This window comes from Lygodium microphyllum, chromosome 14 (assembly GCF_053477565.2).
Source record: "Lygodium microphyllum isolate KBCC chromosome 14, Lygodium_microphyllum_v1.1.10, whole genome shotgun sequence".
NCBI classification, from domain to species: domain Eukaryota; kingdom Viridiplantae; phylum Streptophyta; class Polypodiopsida; order Schizaeales; family Lygodiaceae; genus Lygodium; species Lygodium microphyllum.
In genome coordinates, this window is record NC_141148.1 from 40,185,175 (window position 1) to 40,205,334 (window position 20,160).

General features: G+C 44.9%; 1 protein-coding gene across 8 annotated transcripts in view; it reads right to left on the minus strand.

Moving 5' to 3' along the window:
- LOC148025521 (dynein regulatory complex subunit 2-like) overlaps positions 1-20,160 on the minus strand; it is a 152,445-nt gene that overhangs the window by 97,265 nt on the left and 35,020 nt on the right. For 7 of the 8 annotated variants that reach the window (XM_087692692.1, XM_087692690.1, XM_087692694.1 and 4 more), the window contains exon 2: positions 5,624-5,773. In XM_087692692.1, coding sequence (XP_087548818.1) covers positions 5,624-5,638 — 15 coding nt within the window. In that variant the 5' untranslated portion in view covers positions 5,639-5,773. Of the gene's footprint in view, positions 1-5,199; positions 5,384-5,623; positions 5,774-20,160 lie in introns of all 8 variants that reach the window. The other variant, XM_087692691.1, reaches the window with a different exon arrangement.

Sequence of the window (20,160 nt, forward strand, 5' to 3'; positions counted from 1 at the left end):
GACCTTTCGGGGTTCTTTTGGTTGTGGGGATGCACAGGAGGATCGCTGTAAGATTGGGGCAGCTTTGTGGTGGGAGGACTATGGTTCGGATGGTCCTGAGTTGCAGCAACTAGCCATCCGTATTTTGAGTCAGTCAGTTAGCTCCTCTTGTTTGGAGCAATTATGGAGTACCTACGCTCACATTGCTTCAAAGAAGAGGAACCGTCTTCGTGTGGAGAGGGCAAACGATCTAGTATTCGTTAGTGCTAATTTGAGGATGTTATATAACAGTATGACAACAAAGCCTGATCCATTCACAGAGTGGGAGATGCAACAAGAAGAGGAGACACATGTTGATGTTAAGGGAGATGCAGCAATTCATGGTACACATGATGATGAGGCTGGCACTTCAGGAGTGGCTAGAGCAGCCTCAGATCATGATCATGATCTTTGATTTAGCTTACTTATCACAAGTCTCATGATACATGAGTCATGACACATTTACATTATATATGATATTATGATCATTGATGACACTGTGACACTTGGGTTGTTGACAGTTGTGCCATGCCGATATTATATTTGTACTTGAGTCTTGCAATCTTGCAATTGCCCTTTGGGCTATTTTGGCATGCCGCATTTTGCTTCAGTCTAGAGATTAGACTTTATATTTGTAGTCTTTTTTGGGGCAATGAGCATGTTCTTTCAAAGATTAGACTTCAATTTCATATTTGTAATCTTTTAAGTTTTTTGGCAATGGTATCATAGGCATGTTCTTTTAGCTTAGACTTTAAAGTTTAGTTCATTGTCCATTGTTTTATCATTTATGATTTTTGGCATATGTATTATGGATTTTATTATTTATAATTGAATAGCTTACCTCTTAAGCCTTGTGAGTTGCAATTCAATTTCTAATGAGTAGTTTTAGAATAATGCATGATATCTTAAAGTTAAAACTTAAAATGATTTGTCCTTGTGGATTATATACCTTGGTTTTAAGTTTTTAACACTCCAGAGTCCACATGGATTATAAGTGAAATATTAAAAAATTTTCATGAATTTTGATTTTTTAAATGCCGTTCCCGTTCCCACGTCCCCGTTCCCTAGGTTTGGCATTCCCGTCCCTGTCCCCGTCCCCGTTCCCCGTTCTCGTTCCCCGTTTCATGTTTCTATGATATGGATTATTTTTCCTTGTCCTTCTTTGACTTATTGTCCTCATTCTTCTTCTTTTGGTCGTTCCCCTTCTTCTGAGAGGCTTGACCTGTCAAAGCTTCCGACTTGGAAGCATATTGTCCCTTCAATTGTTCCTCCTGGTCCAAGACCATAGGAACCAGCTCTTCCCACCGAAGAGTAGACTCACGCCCTGAAGCAATAAGGGCCGAGTAAAAAGCACCGAATCGTGGCGGCAATTGGCACAGTAGTGTGATCGCCATGTCTTCGGAGGAAATCGGCTTCCCCGCATTCTGAACCTGCATCTGAAGCTGTCTAAGCTTATTGATGTGCTCCTGCAACGAAGAAGACTTGTTCACGGACAAAGTCCGCCTCTGCAACTCCAAAGAAACCCGCTTCACAAGGGTCATCCGGTTATACATCTCGTCAAGCTCCCGCCATATCTCTCGAGCCACCGTCAAATGCTCGATGTGGGCTATCACGGCTGTAGTACAAGACAGAAAAAGAAAAGAACGAATCTAGCCATTCAGTTTGTCCCAGTGAGACTGTGCCTTGGCCAACTCCGCACAAGCATCGGAAGAGAGTTTGGACTCATCTCTCACCGAGGGCCGGTCGATCTCCTCCTGTACAAGCTCCGCCAAATCGTAAGACTCAAGGATGGCCAACATGATCACGCGCCAGATGCGGTAATTGTCGCCATCAAGCTTTTGATCTACGGGACGAGCCAGTAAGACAGGCACCTTCTGATCCATGATTGTCTGGAACTCCAAGTCAATCTCTGTAGACATCTTCACCTGTAATGCCTTCACAAACGCAAAAGCAGCCCCCTCTGACTGTGAAAACTCAGCCTGCTAGGGCTTTTTTTTCCGCGTCCCGAACCTTCTTCACCCACCGAAGGCGATGAAAAAGTAAAACCTGCACTTGAAAGCTGAAAACACTGCCTTTCTCCTCTTCAAACAGCAGTAAACAGCAGCAAATCCACCAACTGGGACTTCTTTCCCGCGCGCCCACGCTCGCTTCAGCCTTGTTCCGATGCGCAGCCCTCCCACTCGCCCTCGAACGCTGGAAACGCAGCCTTGTGTCGCGATGGAATCTCCTCTTCAAGTAGGTTCTTCACTCAGTCATCCCTTCTTCACTGCTCTGATACCATGTCAGAGTGCAGCGATGCGGAAGCGTGGGACCAAGACTGAGAGAGAGAGTGAACGCAGAGAGGAGAGAGAGAAAGAGACAGTGAAAGATGAAGATCTGCTGTATAAAGTGTGCTGTATACAAAGATATGCAGATATGTACACGGGGACAGTGCGTGGGACTGCGTGTCTCCACCTCAACGATGCAACCTGCTGTCCACCTCGAAGTACGCTACAGTCTGCACGATCTCCAGCCTGTAATCTGCACGAATCTCCAACCTGAGATCTGTAATCAAAAGTGTGGAAGATTGTGCAGAATGTCGGCTATAAATAGCCGAAAAGAATGCGCCCAGAAATGACAAGTCGCCTGCAGCATGTAATCTACACGAATCTCCAGCCTGGGATCTGTAATCAGAAGTGTGGAAGACTGTGCAGAATGTCGGCTATAATAGTCGAAAAGAATGCGCCCAAAAATGGCAGGTCGACTACATTAAATGCAGCCGACTGGTATAGTACAGGTCGGACTATCACGTGGCTGGCCGACTGGTTAGTCCGACCAGACTGCCACGTGGCGCCTGCACGCCAGGACCTGATAATCGCTAATAGTTAACACTTTAGTATACTTCCTTAACCAATGCTTGACTGTGGCAGTCCCTAAAAAGGCTCATTACGAGATAGTTTTTGGCTCTCGACCTATTATTTGTCACTTCAAAGTTTTCAGAAGTCGCGCTTATACACACATACTCCTAATGACAATATAGAAAAACTCACCTCTCAAGTAGATCTCTTGATCTTTGTGGAGTATTCTTCCAAAGCAAAAGCCTATCGTTTGTTTAATCCTCGGACGAATAAGGTAATCATTAGGAGGGATGTCATCTTTGATGAGAGGGACAACGTGCAGTCTTCTATACGGGACTCTTTAATGGGAAAAGAATTTACCTTTGGTAGAATATGCATATAAAAATACAATTAATACTTCTACAGATAAAGCATTATTTGAGATTATATATGGAAAACCACTCTTACTATCTATTCTTAAAACAAAAGAGAAAATATTTTATACCGATAAGTTTATGCATAATATGGATACAACTTTTTCCCAAGTTAGATGAGCTATCCAAAGATCTTAAGAAAAATTTAAAAAAGTAAAAAATAAGCATCGAAGACACTTCATTTTATAATAAGAAGATTGAGTGTGACTGAAATTTAACAAAGCTCGTCTAAGAAACTCTAACAAGCCTTCATCACAAGTTACCAAGGTGGCAACAAGAAATTATGGATCATTTTACGTCATTAAAAAGATTAATGATGTTTGTTACACGTTACAACTTCCAGAGCATTGAAAAATTCACAGTGCTTTTCATATCCTTCTTTTAAAGCCTTATGAGGTGCCTCCACCATTGGAACCTATAAAAGAGGATTCATCTAAAGTAGATGAACAGAAGGAGATACTTCAACTAAAGCAAATAGTCTTTCAAATAATCAAGAAACGAGGAGAAAAAAAAATTTAAAATTCATTTTAAAATTTCAAATTTTACTCTTATTCAAATTCTAAATGGATACCAAAAGAGTATTTTAAAGACTATCCAAAAATACTTGTAGCTTACGAAAAAGCTATAGGATCAAAAATACTTAAAGCAATGTCTTGAAGATAAGATGGATTTCAAGAGGAAGAGATATCAAGAAACGAGGAGAAAAAAAAATTTAAAATTCATTTTAAAATTTTAAATTTACTCTTATTCAAATTCTAAATGGATACCAAAAGAGTATTTTAAAGACTATCCAAAAATACTTGTAGCTTACGAAAAAGCTATAGGATCAAAAATACTTGAAGCAATGTCTTGAAGATAAGATGGATTTCAAGAGGAAGAGATGTAACCAACCTTTTGTATATCAACTGTTACCAAGACATATTGACTCAATTATTTCAAATTAGTTAGATGCTCATGTATTTTAAAAGGCGATTTTATTAATTAAGTGTTTTAAAATATGATTAAATGTTTATCTTTCTTTTAAAAGATGACCAATGCCCAGAACACCCTATAATTATACTTGGGTCGTCATTGACGAGATGCCCAAGAGAAATTACAAGTTTAGTCAAGCAGTCACATTGATCAAAAACCTCAAATAAGTAAGACTTTTACACTCAAATAGTCACATTGACTAGAAGCCATATAATGAGTAGTTTCAGAAAGTGAAATTAGAAACTCATGATCAAAGAAATAAACCATGAACCAGTGAATCTATAAAATAAAGCTCTCTAGAATTTAAATTTGGTGACTCCTAAAATTTAGGAGATTACTATTTTTGGGAGTTAGTCAAATGGAAATTCTGTTTGTCTCAAAGGCTCCGGAAGTTTCACAAGAAACAATTTTATCTTCGGCAACTATCTCAAATTCTTAACGATTTGAGAGATTTTTAGAGCAGAAATTTGAAAGTTTCTTTCTCTGGAAAAGAGACATGCAACACCTAGAATAGGACATGTGTCATTGTGAAGAGACAAGTATCCCTACAATTGTCATTTTCAACAAACACTTGTTATTTGTAGCCTCTACTTTTCACTTTTGAGCACCCAAGCTCCACACTTATATATTGGAGGTCTCTCTCTTCATTTGGAATAAGCTCTCATGCTAAAATTTCAGCCATATACCTTGTACTCTCCTATCTATATACTTCTTGAGCATGAACCGATCTAGAAGAAAAATGTAAAGCCCTGATTTGCATATTGTGAGTGCAAGACACTTTCTTGGAACTAAAGCAGAAAATAATTTCCTGTTGCATCAGCTCAGCAGGTATATTCCAATGAAATAGAATGACCAGTCTTATGAGCAAAGCATTTTATAAATTAAATAAGATCAGTTTTCATTGAGAAGTTTCATGTCAGCCTTCAGATCAATAGACAAGTCAATGGACAGCCATTCACCTGAAGTCATCTCCTTTTAGATGTGTATGGCAGACCTTTCGGACAGTCGGGATACTCTCATTTATCACCTCTTACTCACATTGGCAAAGGTATTTTTGCAATGAATCAAAAGAGGAGAGCATATTTGTAACTTTGATATCCCAAACCTATGGCTAGAAGAGTGGGGCATATTCAAATTGCAATCCTGCATCATCAGATCACCTTTTCTTTTGAAAAAACCAACGGCAACACAAGAGAGTACACCAAATTAATAACACCTTCAAACAGCGCTATATTTGTCTAAAACTGGGGTGTCCTAGACATCAGTTTCTAGACTATTTTGCAGGTATATCCAATGTTTCCTATATAGTGAACTAAACCCTTACAATACAAAGAACATCATTAAGTTACACTCAAGGTCACATCATTTTTCACAGGTCCTTACCTTTTTTGGTGCCATTATGTGTTCTCCCTCTTCCTTTTAGAAAAATTGGTGATGCAAAAACAAGAAAACAGCAACTTTTAAGAGGTTTGCCAGTTGTCACAATTCCATCCGAATACAGCCCATTTCAAAGCCAGCAATGACGATGTTGACCTGCAAGAAGGCACAGGGTGAGAAGCAACAATGAGAAAGCCTCAGGCATAGCAAATGATAAAAACCCAACCACCAAAAACAGACTGACACAGCTTCTTGGCTTTCTCATTGTTGCCTTGTGCACATTCACAACCACAATGTTACACAGTGCATGTTTTTAATTCACCACTGGCCAATAACACTTGGCCAATAATGAGTATCCAATTTTAGTGTAACGTGAATAGTTAAATGTTTAAACATCAATACAAGGTCTAAAACCTGCCAAACAGACACCACCTTAGCTATGAAATGGAAAATTTTCACACAATACCAATAAAGCCTGCAACTATTGACTTTTCTAAGACGGTTCCGCAATTGCCTACCATGAAACCTGTATAGTTTATCTTTGAACTTCTCAATCAAATTGTGCAAACAAGTGGGCCAACAAATGCACAAAAAATACAAAATCCTTGAATAGAAGTTGGGCTTCTATCCACCTCCTATGTGTGAATATGTTGGTGTGTGTTGGGTTAAACACCTTTTACACCTTGCATTAAATAAGGTCAAGGATGTAGGTGTCAACATGGGCCCATTTGACATTGACATCTCAACACAGTCCCAAAAAGATTTATTTCATTACATACAATTTTCTAGCACTTTGATAGGACAAGTGGCTCAAAAACTTCTACAAAAAGGAACTGTTTTCTTTGCCACTTTCATCCCTATCCATCTCACACCAGTGCTGACTCTCATACTGCTCCTTGTTAACTCATCATCATAACCATCGTCATCATTATCACGATCTCTCTTTGCTTCTTCACAACTGACCATAGCCTCTAGGTGTTGCCACACAGCTGGCTCTGTTCTTTCCTTGCGATCAGCATCCAACTGTTGTTGCCAGCATATACTTGGCTGTGTTTTGGTTTTTCTTGCATCCAGCTACTGTCACCAGGCTGTCCGTTGCTGTGTTTGCTCCAAATTGGCTCCGTCCACAGCCTATCATCCCCAAATAGATGGGTAGACCAAAAGAGTCAATAAGTGGCTTGAAACTTATTTGCGACATTTTTGTCATGATGTGCAGAATTCTTGGGACGTATGGCTGCACTTGGCTGAATTTTCTTACAACAACTCCACTCATTCAAGCATTGGAGTCTCTTGCATCTTCCTTCCATCCAGCAGTATTGCTACCAATATCAATATTTCACAGTCAATCATCCTCCATTTGTCCTCTACATCCTTCTTTTCCTTCGAAGCTGCTGCATTTTGGGTCTCCTCCTGCCCTCATAGATACTTGGCATCTCCTCCTCATCATCTAGCACCAAGCATTGGTGGTTCACAGCACTTTGATTCATTCTAGACGACAACACTCTGACACTCTCCCTCAGCCACGTCCCACAAGAGAGATTGGCTGTTGGACAGCCCTCTGCTCCTTGAGCATCCATTGTATCTCACCTTGCATACTCTGTTTGTTCATTGTGTGTTCACCATCCATCCCTTCGTCTTCATCTGCAGTTTTTCTGAGTTCATTGTGTTTAGTCAGGTTCTCTATTTTCCATGCAAATCCTAGTGTTCCTCACAGCCAGCACAAGTCAAGAGGGGTTCTTCAACGAGCACTCTCCACGAGAGGCTAACCTTTAGCTCTCTACTTTCCGATCTTTGAAAGACAAGGTGTGCCTCCTTCATTGTGCACGTCCATCCCAAACCTCCCACTCCCCTCCAGTTAATTGCTTTCAAAGGGGGATTCTATATGTTCATAGAATTGTTTACAACAGCCTGTCGATTTCCCTTAGTTTGCATGGAGGACATGAGATCACATGACATTTCACTAGGGGATATTTTTATCTCGTAGGGAGACATTCAGACCATGTTGTTTGTACGCATCATTCTCATGCCTTGGTATATGGATTCCATAGCCCGTTTATTCATTCTCTGAGTTCATGTGATCTTGCTTCTGTTCTTCATTTCATTCAGTGTTCAGTAGTTGTTTTCTATTTCTTCCATTGCGCATCTCACTCTCATATGGTATCAGGGGACCAAGTGCCTTGCTCCTGGTGCATTTAGTGCTGCTGTTACTGCTGATGCAGATCTGCTACAGGCTGTATTTACTCCTCCGAAGACAACTAGCACCTGTGTCTTGGTATATCTTGGGTGGGCTGGGCCACCATCTCTGAAGCTGGGCCACTTCAAACAATGGCTGGACAACCTGGTTTTCCATCTTGGCCTGCTGGTAACCCTGTGTTCTCAGTTCTCAACCTCCATTTCTGCTGCAGGTGCTTTCCCTGTGCCTCTTATTGCAGTTGACTATCTGATATACAGCTTGTTGACCTTGCAATGTGGTGGCCGGTCTGGACATGCTAGTGGCCCAATGTATCATGAATACACTTGAGGCTTAACAGAGGGTTCAAGTGTGTTAAGTTGTCGTGCTTTTTCATTTTATTCACTATTTGATCATCTCTTGTATGCTTTCTGTAGGTGCACTTTGTGCTTGAGCTGTTGGACCTTTCACTGTGTGGATTTATTAAATGTAACTGCCCCAAGTACTCTCTCATACACTTGTTGGGTATGGAGCTTGTGTGTGTGACTAGCAATCTATGGCAAATGGAACTCAATGGAGGGGTGAGTGAGAGAGAAAGAGAGAGAGAGAGAGAGAGAGAAGAGAGAGAGAGAGAGAGAGAGGTGGGCAGAGCCAGAGAGAGAGAGAGAGAGAGGGATCGCGATGGCGGGGAGCTCGTTCGCGCTGGCGCCGCCTGTGTCTGTCAACCTGCAGAAGGTCATCTGACCTGTCCCGTTCCGCCCTCCGCTTCCTCCTGGGCCCTGCGAGTCCGTCTGACCCTGCGCCTGCGAGTCCGTCTGGCCCTCCTGCGCCCGTCTGGCCCTGCATGCGCCCGTCTGGCCCTCCTGCGCCCGTCTGCCCTTCCTGCCGCCGCCCCTCTGACCTGCGAGCTTGGCGCCGCCTTGCGCACCGCCCTGCACTCTCGCCTGTCGCTACCCCCTGCGCCCCTTCGTCGCCCTCCTGCGCGCCTTTCGTCTTTGACCCGCCTCCGTGCTGCGCCGCCCTGCCCTGTGATTTCTTTGCCAGCCTGCCCTGCGTGCCGCCTGGCCCCTTCCTCCAGGGCAGCGCAGGCTTGACTGGATCCTGCGCGAAGCTGGGGACCAGCAATCCGTCCCTGCGCAGGATCGACCTCACCTAACCTAGCTCGCCCTCTGCCGGGACGCGTGTGACGACAGCAGTATGGCTGGCCTGGATTTGGATTTTCTTGACCGGACGGTGGCAGCCCTTGGCCCTGATTCCGATGCAGAGGAACCGGAAGATATGGTGCCATGCACGGAGGAGTTGCCGCCGAGTTCTGAACAGCCGCCTGCCGGCATATGCTCCAAGCATACGCCTGATGAGCCAATGAGTCCTCCGGAACGCTCCTATGCGCAAGTGGCCTCTGATCCTGTGGATTCGCAGGAAATTGACTAGGAGCATTTGCTGGACTTCGCCAATACTCTGCTCGGCGATTATGTCCAGCATAATACCGAATCTTTTTCTATTGCGGGAACGGATGATGTGCTGGAAGCCACGGTGGACCCCAAATCAGTCTTGCGATCCTTCTCGGTGTTCTATGACCGTGCAGTTATACTTTTCTTCACTAGCAGGATCCCAGTCCTTTCGCATATTCGCCAGTGGTTGCACCATCTATTGCAAGGGGAATCTGTTGAGGAGATCTTCCTTGGACCTCGCGGGTTTTATGAGGTCCTGCTGAAATCGGAAACGCATCGCGCTGAGCTCCTGTCCAAGTTGCCGCTATTCTTTGATCGCCGCTTAGTCCATGTTGTGCCATGGCGCCCCATGCCCGACTTCCAGCGTCTGCTTCAACGCGAATGCCCGGTGTGGGTGGAGGTGGAAAACTGTCCGGCGGTCTATTGGCCCATGTTGAAGGATGCGATGGCAGTTGTGGGAACAGTGCTGGTTCCCCCAAGCCTCAGGGCCATGAACCGCAACCGTTTATGCATGCTATGGGACACGGCCAGGAAAAGGCCCGCGTGGCTTCGCCTCAATTGTTCGGGCATGCATCCTTTGTATTTTCGCCTAAAATGGGGCAACTTTGCGGGCCACTGCTTTTCATGTGGTAAATTGGGGCATTTCATGGCCGAATGCCCTGAAAAGCAATTGTCTTCGGAGGATGCGCAGGTTGTGTTGCCCAAGGACGACATGGTGCTTGATGCCACGCCCCAGGAAGCCCTTCCGTCTCCTCATGTCATGGATAAAGGCAAACAACAGGTCCTGAGTGTGGATTCCCGTCGCACTGATTGGATTGAGACACGTCCTAAAAAAGGTAAAAAGTTGGATGCAGGCCTGGCGGATCCTGGGCCTCCCGCTTCCCAGGATTCCGTGCGCACGTATACGCACCGGAAAGAAATGGCCACTTCACAGCAGGCTGCGCGTCCTACGGCCCCGTCGGGCCCCCGCAATCAGTCTCCAAGGAGAGCCTATACCGACGGCCCCAGAGGCCCACCAGCCAAGCTGGCGTTCAATGCCAAAGGCAATGTTATTACACCCTGGGATCGGCGTTATCCCCGCCCCTCTCCCAAGGCAGTGGATTTCCCTTCTACCTCCAAAGCAGGTCGCCAGAATTCTTTTGCAGTATTGGCTGATTTTCTAGATGAGGGTGTCCTGGATGCTCTCGCGGAAAAGGTGAAATCGAGGCAGCAGGCGCCTCGTTCCTGACTTCCTTCTTTGAGGATACATGAAGATAGCCATGTGGAATGTGCGAGGCATTTGCTCTCGCCATAAGCAACATGCCATGTGGACCGTCTTGCACGAGAACCAGTGGGATGTATTGTGTGCAGTTGAGCACAAAAGTCACGGTGAAGCAGGAAAAGTGATAGATTGTCATGGATTCCGTCTGTTTTATGCAGGGACCCATGCCACGCACTATTCGGGCGTGCTAATGATTGTCCATGAGAAATATCAGCCTGTCCTTGTTAAAAATGATGTGCAGGGCCGCTTTCTGGTGATCGAAGTCTTATTTGAAGGAAAGATTTTATGGTTGTTGGGCCTCTATGCTCCGAATGATCCCACATCCCGATGGGATCTTTGGTCCACTTTGCAGGGCTCCATGTCACTCGGCCGAAGGGGGTTCTTGATGGGATATTTCAATATGTGTGTTGACTCTTCTCAGTCCACTTCAGGGCATTCGGTAATGGATACGCCGGAAAGCCGGGTGTGGAGTTCCTTTGCTTTGCACGTGCTCAAGCAAGATCTTTGGTCGTGGCTTCACCCTTCTTTTTCAGGGTTTACTTTTCATTCCGCACAATATGCAACTACCTAGTCGCGACTGGACAGAATGTATATCATGCAGGGCGATGATTTTCTTCCCGAGATGCTGGAAATGAAGGTCTTGCGGCAATATGCGTTATCGGACCATTTCCCCCTCCAGCTTGAGATGCGGACACACTCTATTGCACCTTTTGTGCAATTCCTGGATAGGCTCCCTTTACGTTTCAACTCCTCTTATTTGAAGCATTCAATTTTCCAGGGCTATATGCAGCAGCTGATTGAGAGGTTCTTATTGGACTTTGCCTCTGAGGGCTTGCCTTCATTTGCACGGCTGCTCTCTAATGTGCAGCGGGTTGCTCGCCAGTATGGGATCCATCATGCCTTGCTTTGCCGCCGAGGTCGACATGCAGCAGAAGACTTACTGGCTTTGGTCCATTCCTTGCTCCTGGATTCCCTTGATGATGATTTTCTGCTGTCTCTGGAGAGGCGGTTGGCCCATCTTATTCAAGTGTTTCAGTTGAAATCTTATCGACAGGCCAAGATGCACAACTTGACGGACACAATGCAAGATAGCGCCTGCCAGTCTCATAAGTTCTTTCGCGCCTTGCATGCGTCTCCGGCTCGCGAAAATATGACCAGACTCCAAGATTCGGAAGGTCGCATGGTCACGGATCCGCAGACCATTGTCACTATGTGCAGAAACTATTTTATGGAACTTCTTGGTTCCTCTTCCTCGCCTTCTAGCCAGGTTACGCATGCCCACTCGGTCTTCTATCATCTGGTCCGCCAACAGGTTCCAGTTGATATGCAAGCCGCTTTGGAGACGGATATTTGCGAGGAAGAGGTTATGGACGTTTTGTTGCACCTGCCGAATGATAAAAGTCCTGGCTGGGATGGTCTCACTAATGAATTCTTTCAGACCTCGGCCACGCAGTTGGTGAAGCCATTGGTGGCCATGTTTCAGCAGGTGTGGGAAACGGGGGTCATGCCCTCCTCATGGAAAGAAGGCCTTATCAAACTAATTCCAAAGGTCCCTTCGACGTCAAAGTTGCAACACTGGAGACCAATCTCTTTAATGGGCTCCATGTATAAAATCTACTCCAAAGTGCTGGCGAATCGGCTTCACAAGCACCTTCCAGCTATTGTGCATCCTCTCCAATATGGTTTCATTAAGGGCCGCAACATTCTGCATAATATCTTAAATGTGCAAATGGCTATTGACTATGCGCGGCACTCCGGTCAGGAAGTGGTATTGATCCAATTGGACTTGGAAAAGGCGTTTGGTTATATGGACTGGTCTTTCATTGCAGACCTCATGTCGGCTATGGGCTTTGATACCCGAATGTCCCGATTGATCTACACCATTAGTGCTGAGGCTTCCTCCAGAGTTATGCTTAATGGTGGAGTTACAGAGCCATTTGTCCTTGCACGCGCGGTCAGACAGGGTTGTCCTTTGAGCCCTCTCTTCTTTGCCCTGGCAACTCACCCGGTCCTTTCAATGTTATCCTCCATGGCAGCCTCTGCTCAGCTGGCCGGGCTGTCTCTTCCGTTGGGTCAGCACTTTGTTAGCCAATCTTTGGCTGATGACACCTTTATGATTTTGCAGGCGGACAGGGACAACATTCGAAGGGCATTAGATGTTTGGACACTCTTTGGTCAGGCCTCTGGGCTTCGCATCAATGCCCTTAAGTCAGCCATTCTCAGTTGTACGGAGCCTGATTTACAGTCCTTAGGCTGGCAAGGCCAGGTGGTTTCCCGTGGCTCCATTGTCAGGCATCTTGGATACCCATTGGGGGTGGATGTACGGCCAAAAGACCTGCTGGAGTGGATTTCACAAAAACTGGCGGCGAAATTTATGTATTGGAAGTCGCAAGCGTGGCCATTCCATGTCCGCCTCAAAGTGGCCCAGACAATCATGCTTCCAATGCTAACGTATTTCCTACCTTTGTTGCCATGGACGCCCACTACTTTGAGGGCCCTCACTCATCCCATCCGTTTCATGCTGTGGAAGAAGGATTCACTGCAGGCCGGCATTTCCTGGATTTCATGGTCACACGCATGTACCCCTAAGCGCATGGGTGGAGGAGCTATTTTGGATGCACACACTCATATGTTAGCTCTCCGTTGGTCCCTTTTTCGTGCCATGTGTGTGGACCATCACCCATGGACCATCATAGCCCGTTATTTTCTTGAGGACAGCGGGCTCCGCCATGGCAACACACGGCTTCGGGCCTCCTGGTGGCATGTCCTTAATGCTGACTCTCGTGTTTCCAGTCCCTCGTCCTCTTTGTTACTGCACTTGGTTGGCTCTTGGAAAGTAGTGCTCCAAAAGGCCCATTGGCACCCAGTAGAGGACCGCTTGCAGACTGACTCCTTTCAGTTGGAATTGTTGGCAGTATCGAGACTCCTTTCATGAAAAGATAAACATCAACTCAGACCAAGATTTAATCGCATGGCCAGTTTAGGTGTGACGTCGGTTGCGGATGCTACCCTTGCCACTCGCAATATCCTCGTATCATTTCGGACTGCTCGGCAACTCTTCAAGATCCCGCGTGGATACCGTGATTTATGGGAGCAGCTTTCGTCGGAGCTTCAGGGTCGGCAACCCTTTCCTGCCTTCACTGTGGATCGCCCTTGGCAGGACTGGGACCTTGCAAGCCGCCTGAGTCTGGAAAAGGCCTCTACTAATCAGGTGTATCATCTTCTTGTTCAAGATCACCAATGGCTGGGAGAGAAAGCTAATACTGTTTGGGGACTGCGGAAATCACTGTCCTGGTGGCAGAAAACGCTAATGGAGGGCTGGCTAAATAAGACACCTTTCAAATGCAAGGTTTTTCTTTGGCAGGTGATGATTGGTGGTCTTCCTCTGGCCTCGGCCCTTGCCAAGCGTCGCATCTCGAATGGCAATTGTTTCTTCTGTACCACACCGGCGGAATCGGCCCGACATCGTTTTCTCTCTTGCTCGCTCGCCAAGAATATCTAGTCACTCTTGTCACACATTTGGCGCGCGGTGGTGGGGTCTTCGCTAACTCCTTTCGACTGGGTTTTTGTGCGCCCGAAGTATCCCGCGCCGCCACAGTTGCATAAGAAGATCTTATTTCACTTTTTCAGATATTGGGGATGTTGGCACATTTGGACCACGCGCAATGCTTTTCTCTTTGATTTGGCCTCTAATGTACCCCGACATATTGCCAGGCTTAAAGGGCTCTTGCATTGGCAGCTAGATATCATCCGACACTCCGACTTGCTCCCTCGGGAGGATTTGCATCCGTGGCATATGGCAATTGCCTCTGGGTCGTTGCCATGATTGGTGTAACCTTTTCAGTGCATTACTGCGGGGCTTCCCCACTCGTTGGCCTAGGGCCCTCGTGTATCTTGTAATCAGAAAAAAGAGAGAGAGAGAAAGAGAAAACCTCTTCACATAACGGCTTTGTGTCATCATGTATCTTGTAATCCAGTAATCTTGTATTTTTTTCGTAATTAATACAATTACCTTTTACGAAAAAAAAAGAGAGAGAGAGAGAGAAATCTTGCACGTATACAAACTAAATAGATAGATCAATAGTGATAGGTGAGATGAAAGTACAAGTGATATGGCCTACACAATGAATATATAGGCTAAGGTATCCACCTACACCTTTGACCCTTATTTAATGCTAAGTGGTGTAAAAGATCTTACACACCTAAACACACACTTTTACACACAATAATGTGTGTTAACATATGAGGATAAATAAATCGAACAAATTAGATATGGAGCTTGCGTGTGTGACTAACAAGCTATGGCAGATGGAACTCCATGGAGGGATGAGAAAGAAAGAAAGATATATAAACATCTTCTAATGCCAAAATCGGCCTATAAAATCATGTACAATGTTGATCGTCATTGGACATCAAAATGTGACATGCTAGGAGATGGTCAATAATATACTGTAAAAGAAGCTAAGGTGGTGCACAAGATAAAATAGTGCTCATATAGGGATACAATGGAAGGATGAGATAGTACATGTCTAGTTGTGTGATTGAATGATACTCGTATATCTAGTTCCACCTAGTCGGGATTGGTGGGTAGAGTATGTCATAGATCCTGGATGAAATAGTACGAGGGTAGCATCTAGAGTGAGCCCCCAACACTGTCAATTGCTACTCGTGTTACTGGCGGATCTCCCTCATCTCTCTCTAATGTAGCATCTATGTCTAGTATCCCTATATCCACAACCGGTATGATACTCCGATCTCCTCAACTCTCTGGACTGTCACCCCTCTCTGCATGGGTGTCGAGTGTCTGGTCACTATCTGGAATAAATCAATAAGCTGTGACTGACACCTCCCAGCCCCCCCGAGCATAGTGCCAACCTTTAGTAGTGATGTGCAGAGCCTCTAAATCTCAACTAGAAACTGGCCGAAGTAGCACTAGTGTGGGGACTCCATAACTAGTCTGAGCGAGGTGTAGCGTGGGGTATCTAGCCCGAACTATGATGTAGGATCTGCAACTGCAAATGTAGTGCTCCTCGCTCTCTATCTCCTCCTGGCATAATCTGCAAATCCGCTCACGTCTAGGGATGTAGTGCTATGAGAGAGAGAAAGAGAGAGAACTCTTGCACGTATATAAAACTAAATAGATAGATTAATAGTAATAGGTAAGATGAAAGTACCAATGATAGGGCTTGAATATATAGGGTAAGATATCCACCTACACCTTTGACCCTTATTTATTGCTAAGTGATGTAAAAGGTGTTCACACTTTAACACACAACAATGTGTGTTCACACATGAGGATAAATAAATCTAACAAGCCCTCCTTCGGGTCCTGGGTGACCGAGCCCATGACACGAAACATATGAATACGAAAAAGGGAATGTCTTACCTTGACACTCGAAGAGGTAGTGCCTAATCCCATACAATGATTCTAAAAAAGAAGATATATAAGTAAGAGAGGTGAAACACAAGGATGGTCATGACATGGTCTACTAAGAAGCTCAAGGAATCCAAGACACGGTTCAAAGATATATGTGCATGGCTCAGAGGTTGATCAAAAGCCAACATTGCTCAAAGGCACCGAACACATGACCAGAGGCCAAATACACGGGTTTAACTTTCGAAATCAACTCAGAGGTCATGCAGGAAGTGATTACAATCCCCTCTTGAAATATAGCTCCTTTGCGAATCAAAAGGAAAGAAAATAAAAAAAAATACAACTCATTTTGGATTAGTGTAGAGGATCCCATACAATTATTTAATAAGTGATTGAAAGGTTTTAGCACATGCGAGGGCTAGTGCCTAATTCCAATCACATTTTCACATTTCAATTTTTAAATTTTATATCTATTTTTAACTATTTAAAAATTTTATCGAGATAAAAATTCCCCCTCGATGTTAATGTTAAGGATATTGCGATCAATGTCGATCGCTTGCTACGGTAATGCTTGGAAAGTGATTTTTCACCCAACGTTGAAGGTGCAAGCACTCAGGCGGTCTTCAACGTGTCATCAGAGGCCCCAATTTGGGGTAGATAGGCACTAATGTGAATTTTGAAAAGCCCCAAAGTTTGGAGAAGAAATTTTGAGAAATTTCAAAGAAATGTAAAAACCACCAAATGCATGTGAACAGTCCCTTACAAGTCAATGTCTAAACATTAACTATCTAAGTTTTAATTTGAAACCTTATCCCTAGGAATATGAGCTAAGACACATCAACACATTAATGACAAGCCACCACATTGATGAGATGCATTATACGATGGCGAACGTGTCAGTTGGCACATGGATAGCAATTATTGATGTTGGCGGACATGTCAATGGATGGGACAGAGAAATTCAGATAGACCAATGCCAGCGTACAAGGAGCAAGTGATAGATGCACCACGTTGATGAGGAGTAATGTAGCATGAGTAATGGGGGACAGGCGGCAGTCTCAATGGGCAAAACTGGAGACAATCATCTTCTTTTGCTAGTTTTCCTCCTCTTCTTCTTCTTCTTCTTCTTCTTCTTCTTCTTCTTCTTCTTCTTCAAGCCAGCCTCTTCTTCTCCATCTTCTTCAGCTACAGTTGAAGCACCACCAATTGTAAGTGGACATCTGTCGTGCAGGACAGATTGTGACAAAGACGGCAGCAATTGAGCTAATGGGCAACATTGAACAAACAGCAGCTCAAGTGATGTTGGGCATGTTGTAGTCAAGGGTCAATCGTCCCAGCATGACTAAGGATAATCAACATTTGCAGCCAGCCACAAAAACAAGGGAATACATGGCACCAAACTTACTCTAAGGGTAAAGGCAAGTCAGCCTCTTCTCCAAACTCTCAAAGCACTAAAGATGAGGATGCCAAAAAGATGTAAACATTGGGAAGAACATGAGAATGACAATACTTTGAACTATCCAACTTGATCAATTATCACTGTGAAATTTAAAATATCAAGACAATGAAAGACAGAAATATATAGAGAAATAAAATGAAATGAAATGATATATTAACATCTGCAAAAGGCCAAAATGACCAGTGAGACCATGAGTTACAATCATCTATGTGACAGTACAACTATCTGAAGAAAGAACAATAAATGAGAATGTAATAAAAAGTACAAGTAGACTAAGCGCTCTAAGTAAAGAGAGCTCTAGCTAACAAGTAAAGAGTTCCAGCTGATATGATCTCCTAGGGATGTAGAAGGCCTGGTTCTAGCACGGGCAATAATCTCTTGTATCTGTCCGTGGAAGTGTTGTCAAGGCTTATCAGGGTTTCGGGTGACTAGAACGGCCAAGCTGGATGGCTTGATCAATCAATACCCTCGTGTATGCCTAGAAGGCTAGGGCTGTAGCTGCATTGAAACCTCCTAGGTCTCTCTTGTGAAGAAATCTGTAATCTACCTCTGAGTGGAGACTTGCTATCCTAAAGCTGTAGTACTCCTAAGGAGTGAGCCTCGAAGCTGACATATCTCCAAGAGGAAGAGACCAAGGCACCGCTGGTCCATGTAATCCATGACTCTAGATAATGGTCCAAATCCATCTCTAAAGAGACAATGGAAGCAACCTCAAATCTCGCGGTATGCTACGCATCAGACAAATATACTGCCCCTTTGTCTCTCGCTCCAGCTAACATATCTGGCATATTCGCTCTTCTGGTGGTATGGACCTATATCTACCAGCAGTCTCAATCTCTAACTGGTGTGAAGAAAGTACGCAACTGCCCAATAGCACATCTATTCCCATTAGAGAGGTGGGCGTCCATATATCTCGGGCAAACAATTAATCCATGCTATGGTTTGGAGAAGATGCTCTCTATAGAAAGTCATCTTCATCGCTAGCTCTTGTTCTAGTGCCAACCATGTCCTCCTCACATCTAGCTAGGTGAGATCCATCCTGATGATCCTGCCAATCTTTGGGTGGCTCAAGATAAGCGATGGTGCATCAAGGGAGTATCGGAAGGCGGGTAGTCTCTCCATGCAATCCTAGAAATCATGGATGCAAGGGATCTCTCCATTGACCTCCAACCATCATATGTGCAACCTGATCGGCTGAGATGATCTAGGCCGGGGCCCCATACTTGTACTCCATAGAGTAATGTGGATGTGACCAGTGTATCAAAGAGCCACATCTTGGTATGGGGTTCTTGAAAATGTACTTCTAAGCACATCCTCTCTAAGCCACCCAATATTGCATATCCTTGAGCCTCTCTCATAGAGAAAGTGGGACCTATGAATAGTACTCCATGATATGCATATGAATCCACATACACCAACTCTTCCTACACATATGTGAGTTTAGGTGATGATCTCCTAATCCACTATGGTGTACTATTAAACACCATCATCTTGGCTTTACGGAGGTTCACTGAGAGCCCATTGTCTAATGCATAAGAGTGTAGTCCATCTAGGTGTCTTTGTAGTCCCTCTTGGGGAATCAACTATCAATACAATGTCATCTGTGTATAAGAGGAGAGGTATCCAAGTGCCAGCCAATGGAGCTCCTCTATCTCCCCCCTAGGATATGTAGTCAGCAATCCCATCAATGTAAAAACCAAATAGTGTCGGAGAAAGGGCGCATCCTTGCTTCACCCCAATGGTGGAGTGAACACGAGCTGAGAGGCCCTCTGGTGTCCGTACTCTACCAACAACCCTCTCATACAGTGCCAGGATCCCCCAACTAAGCTCCTTGGAAACTCCCATAGCATGTAGCTTGTGTCTCAATTTGTCTCTCGGCACTATGTCAAAGGCTTTGCGGAAATCCACAAAACAGCAATAGATCCGTCGGCCATGAGCCCTATTCTCCTCAATGATTGCTCTGAGTGTGAGGATGTGAGCCGATGTAGAGTAGCCTCTCCTAATGCAAGTATGTCCCTGTACTCTGAGCCCCCACATCTTTGCCCATCTACTCAACTTCTACTCAAGGATGAAGGCATATAGTTTAGCCAATGTGTGTCCAACCATAATAGTCCAATAGTTACTAGGTAAAGAGGGATCTCTTGACTTGAGGATAGGTACAATGGTGTTTGTGCTCCAACTCTTTGGGAGGCCCTAACACATTGCTCTACTAAACAAGTAAAAGCTAGAAAATGAATCAAGTGCTTGGCTACCTATCCATCACGGTCGTGTGCCTTACCTCTCCTAAGTTTGTCAATAACCTCACGGACTCTACCCTCTGTAAAGAAGGTGGTGGTCTCTGGGCAAGGCTTTAGTGGATCACAGAGAGGAGGCAAGCCTGCTACTCTGTAGAGACTAGCTGCGTACTGCTGCCATGTACCAGGTGACATGATGAGCGTGGCTAGACAATGCTCTATGAAAAGCCACTAGGCCTCTCTAGAGTCCTGGCTCAAGAACAACTAATATAAGTCTCTCTCCAACTGGACTACGAACGCTCTCTTCTTTCACCGTACGAGGCGTCTAATGATTAGATGTGCATGCCTGTGGGTAGTGGATCCCAATGCCACCTCTCTTTGTAGGCGAGCCCTGGACTCGCAACACTCATCATCATACCAGCTATTACGAGGTATCACTCCATTGAAGGCTCTCTGTGTACGGCTAGAGTGTGGAAAGGCTACTCCTGCTGCTCTGTGTAGAGCCTCACTAAACTCCTAAGTAAGCTCCGATAGTAAGCTAGTTGTTGGACCACTACCTCCTAACAATGATGAGCAGATGAAGAGGGTCACAAC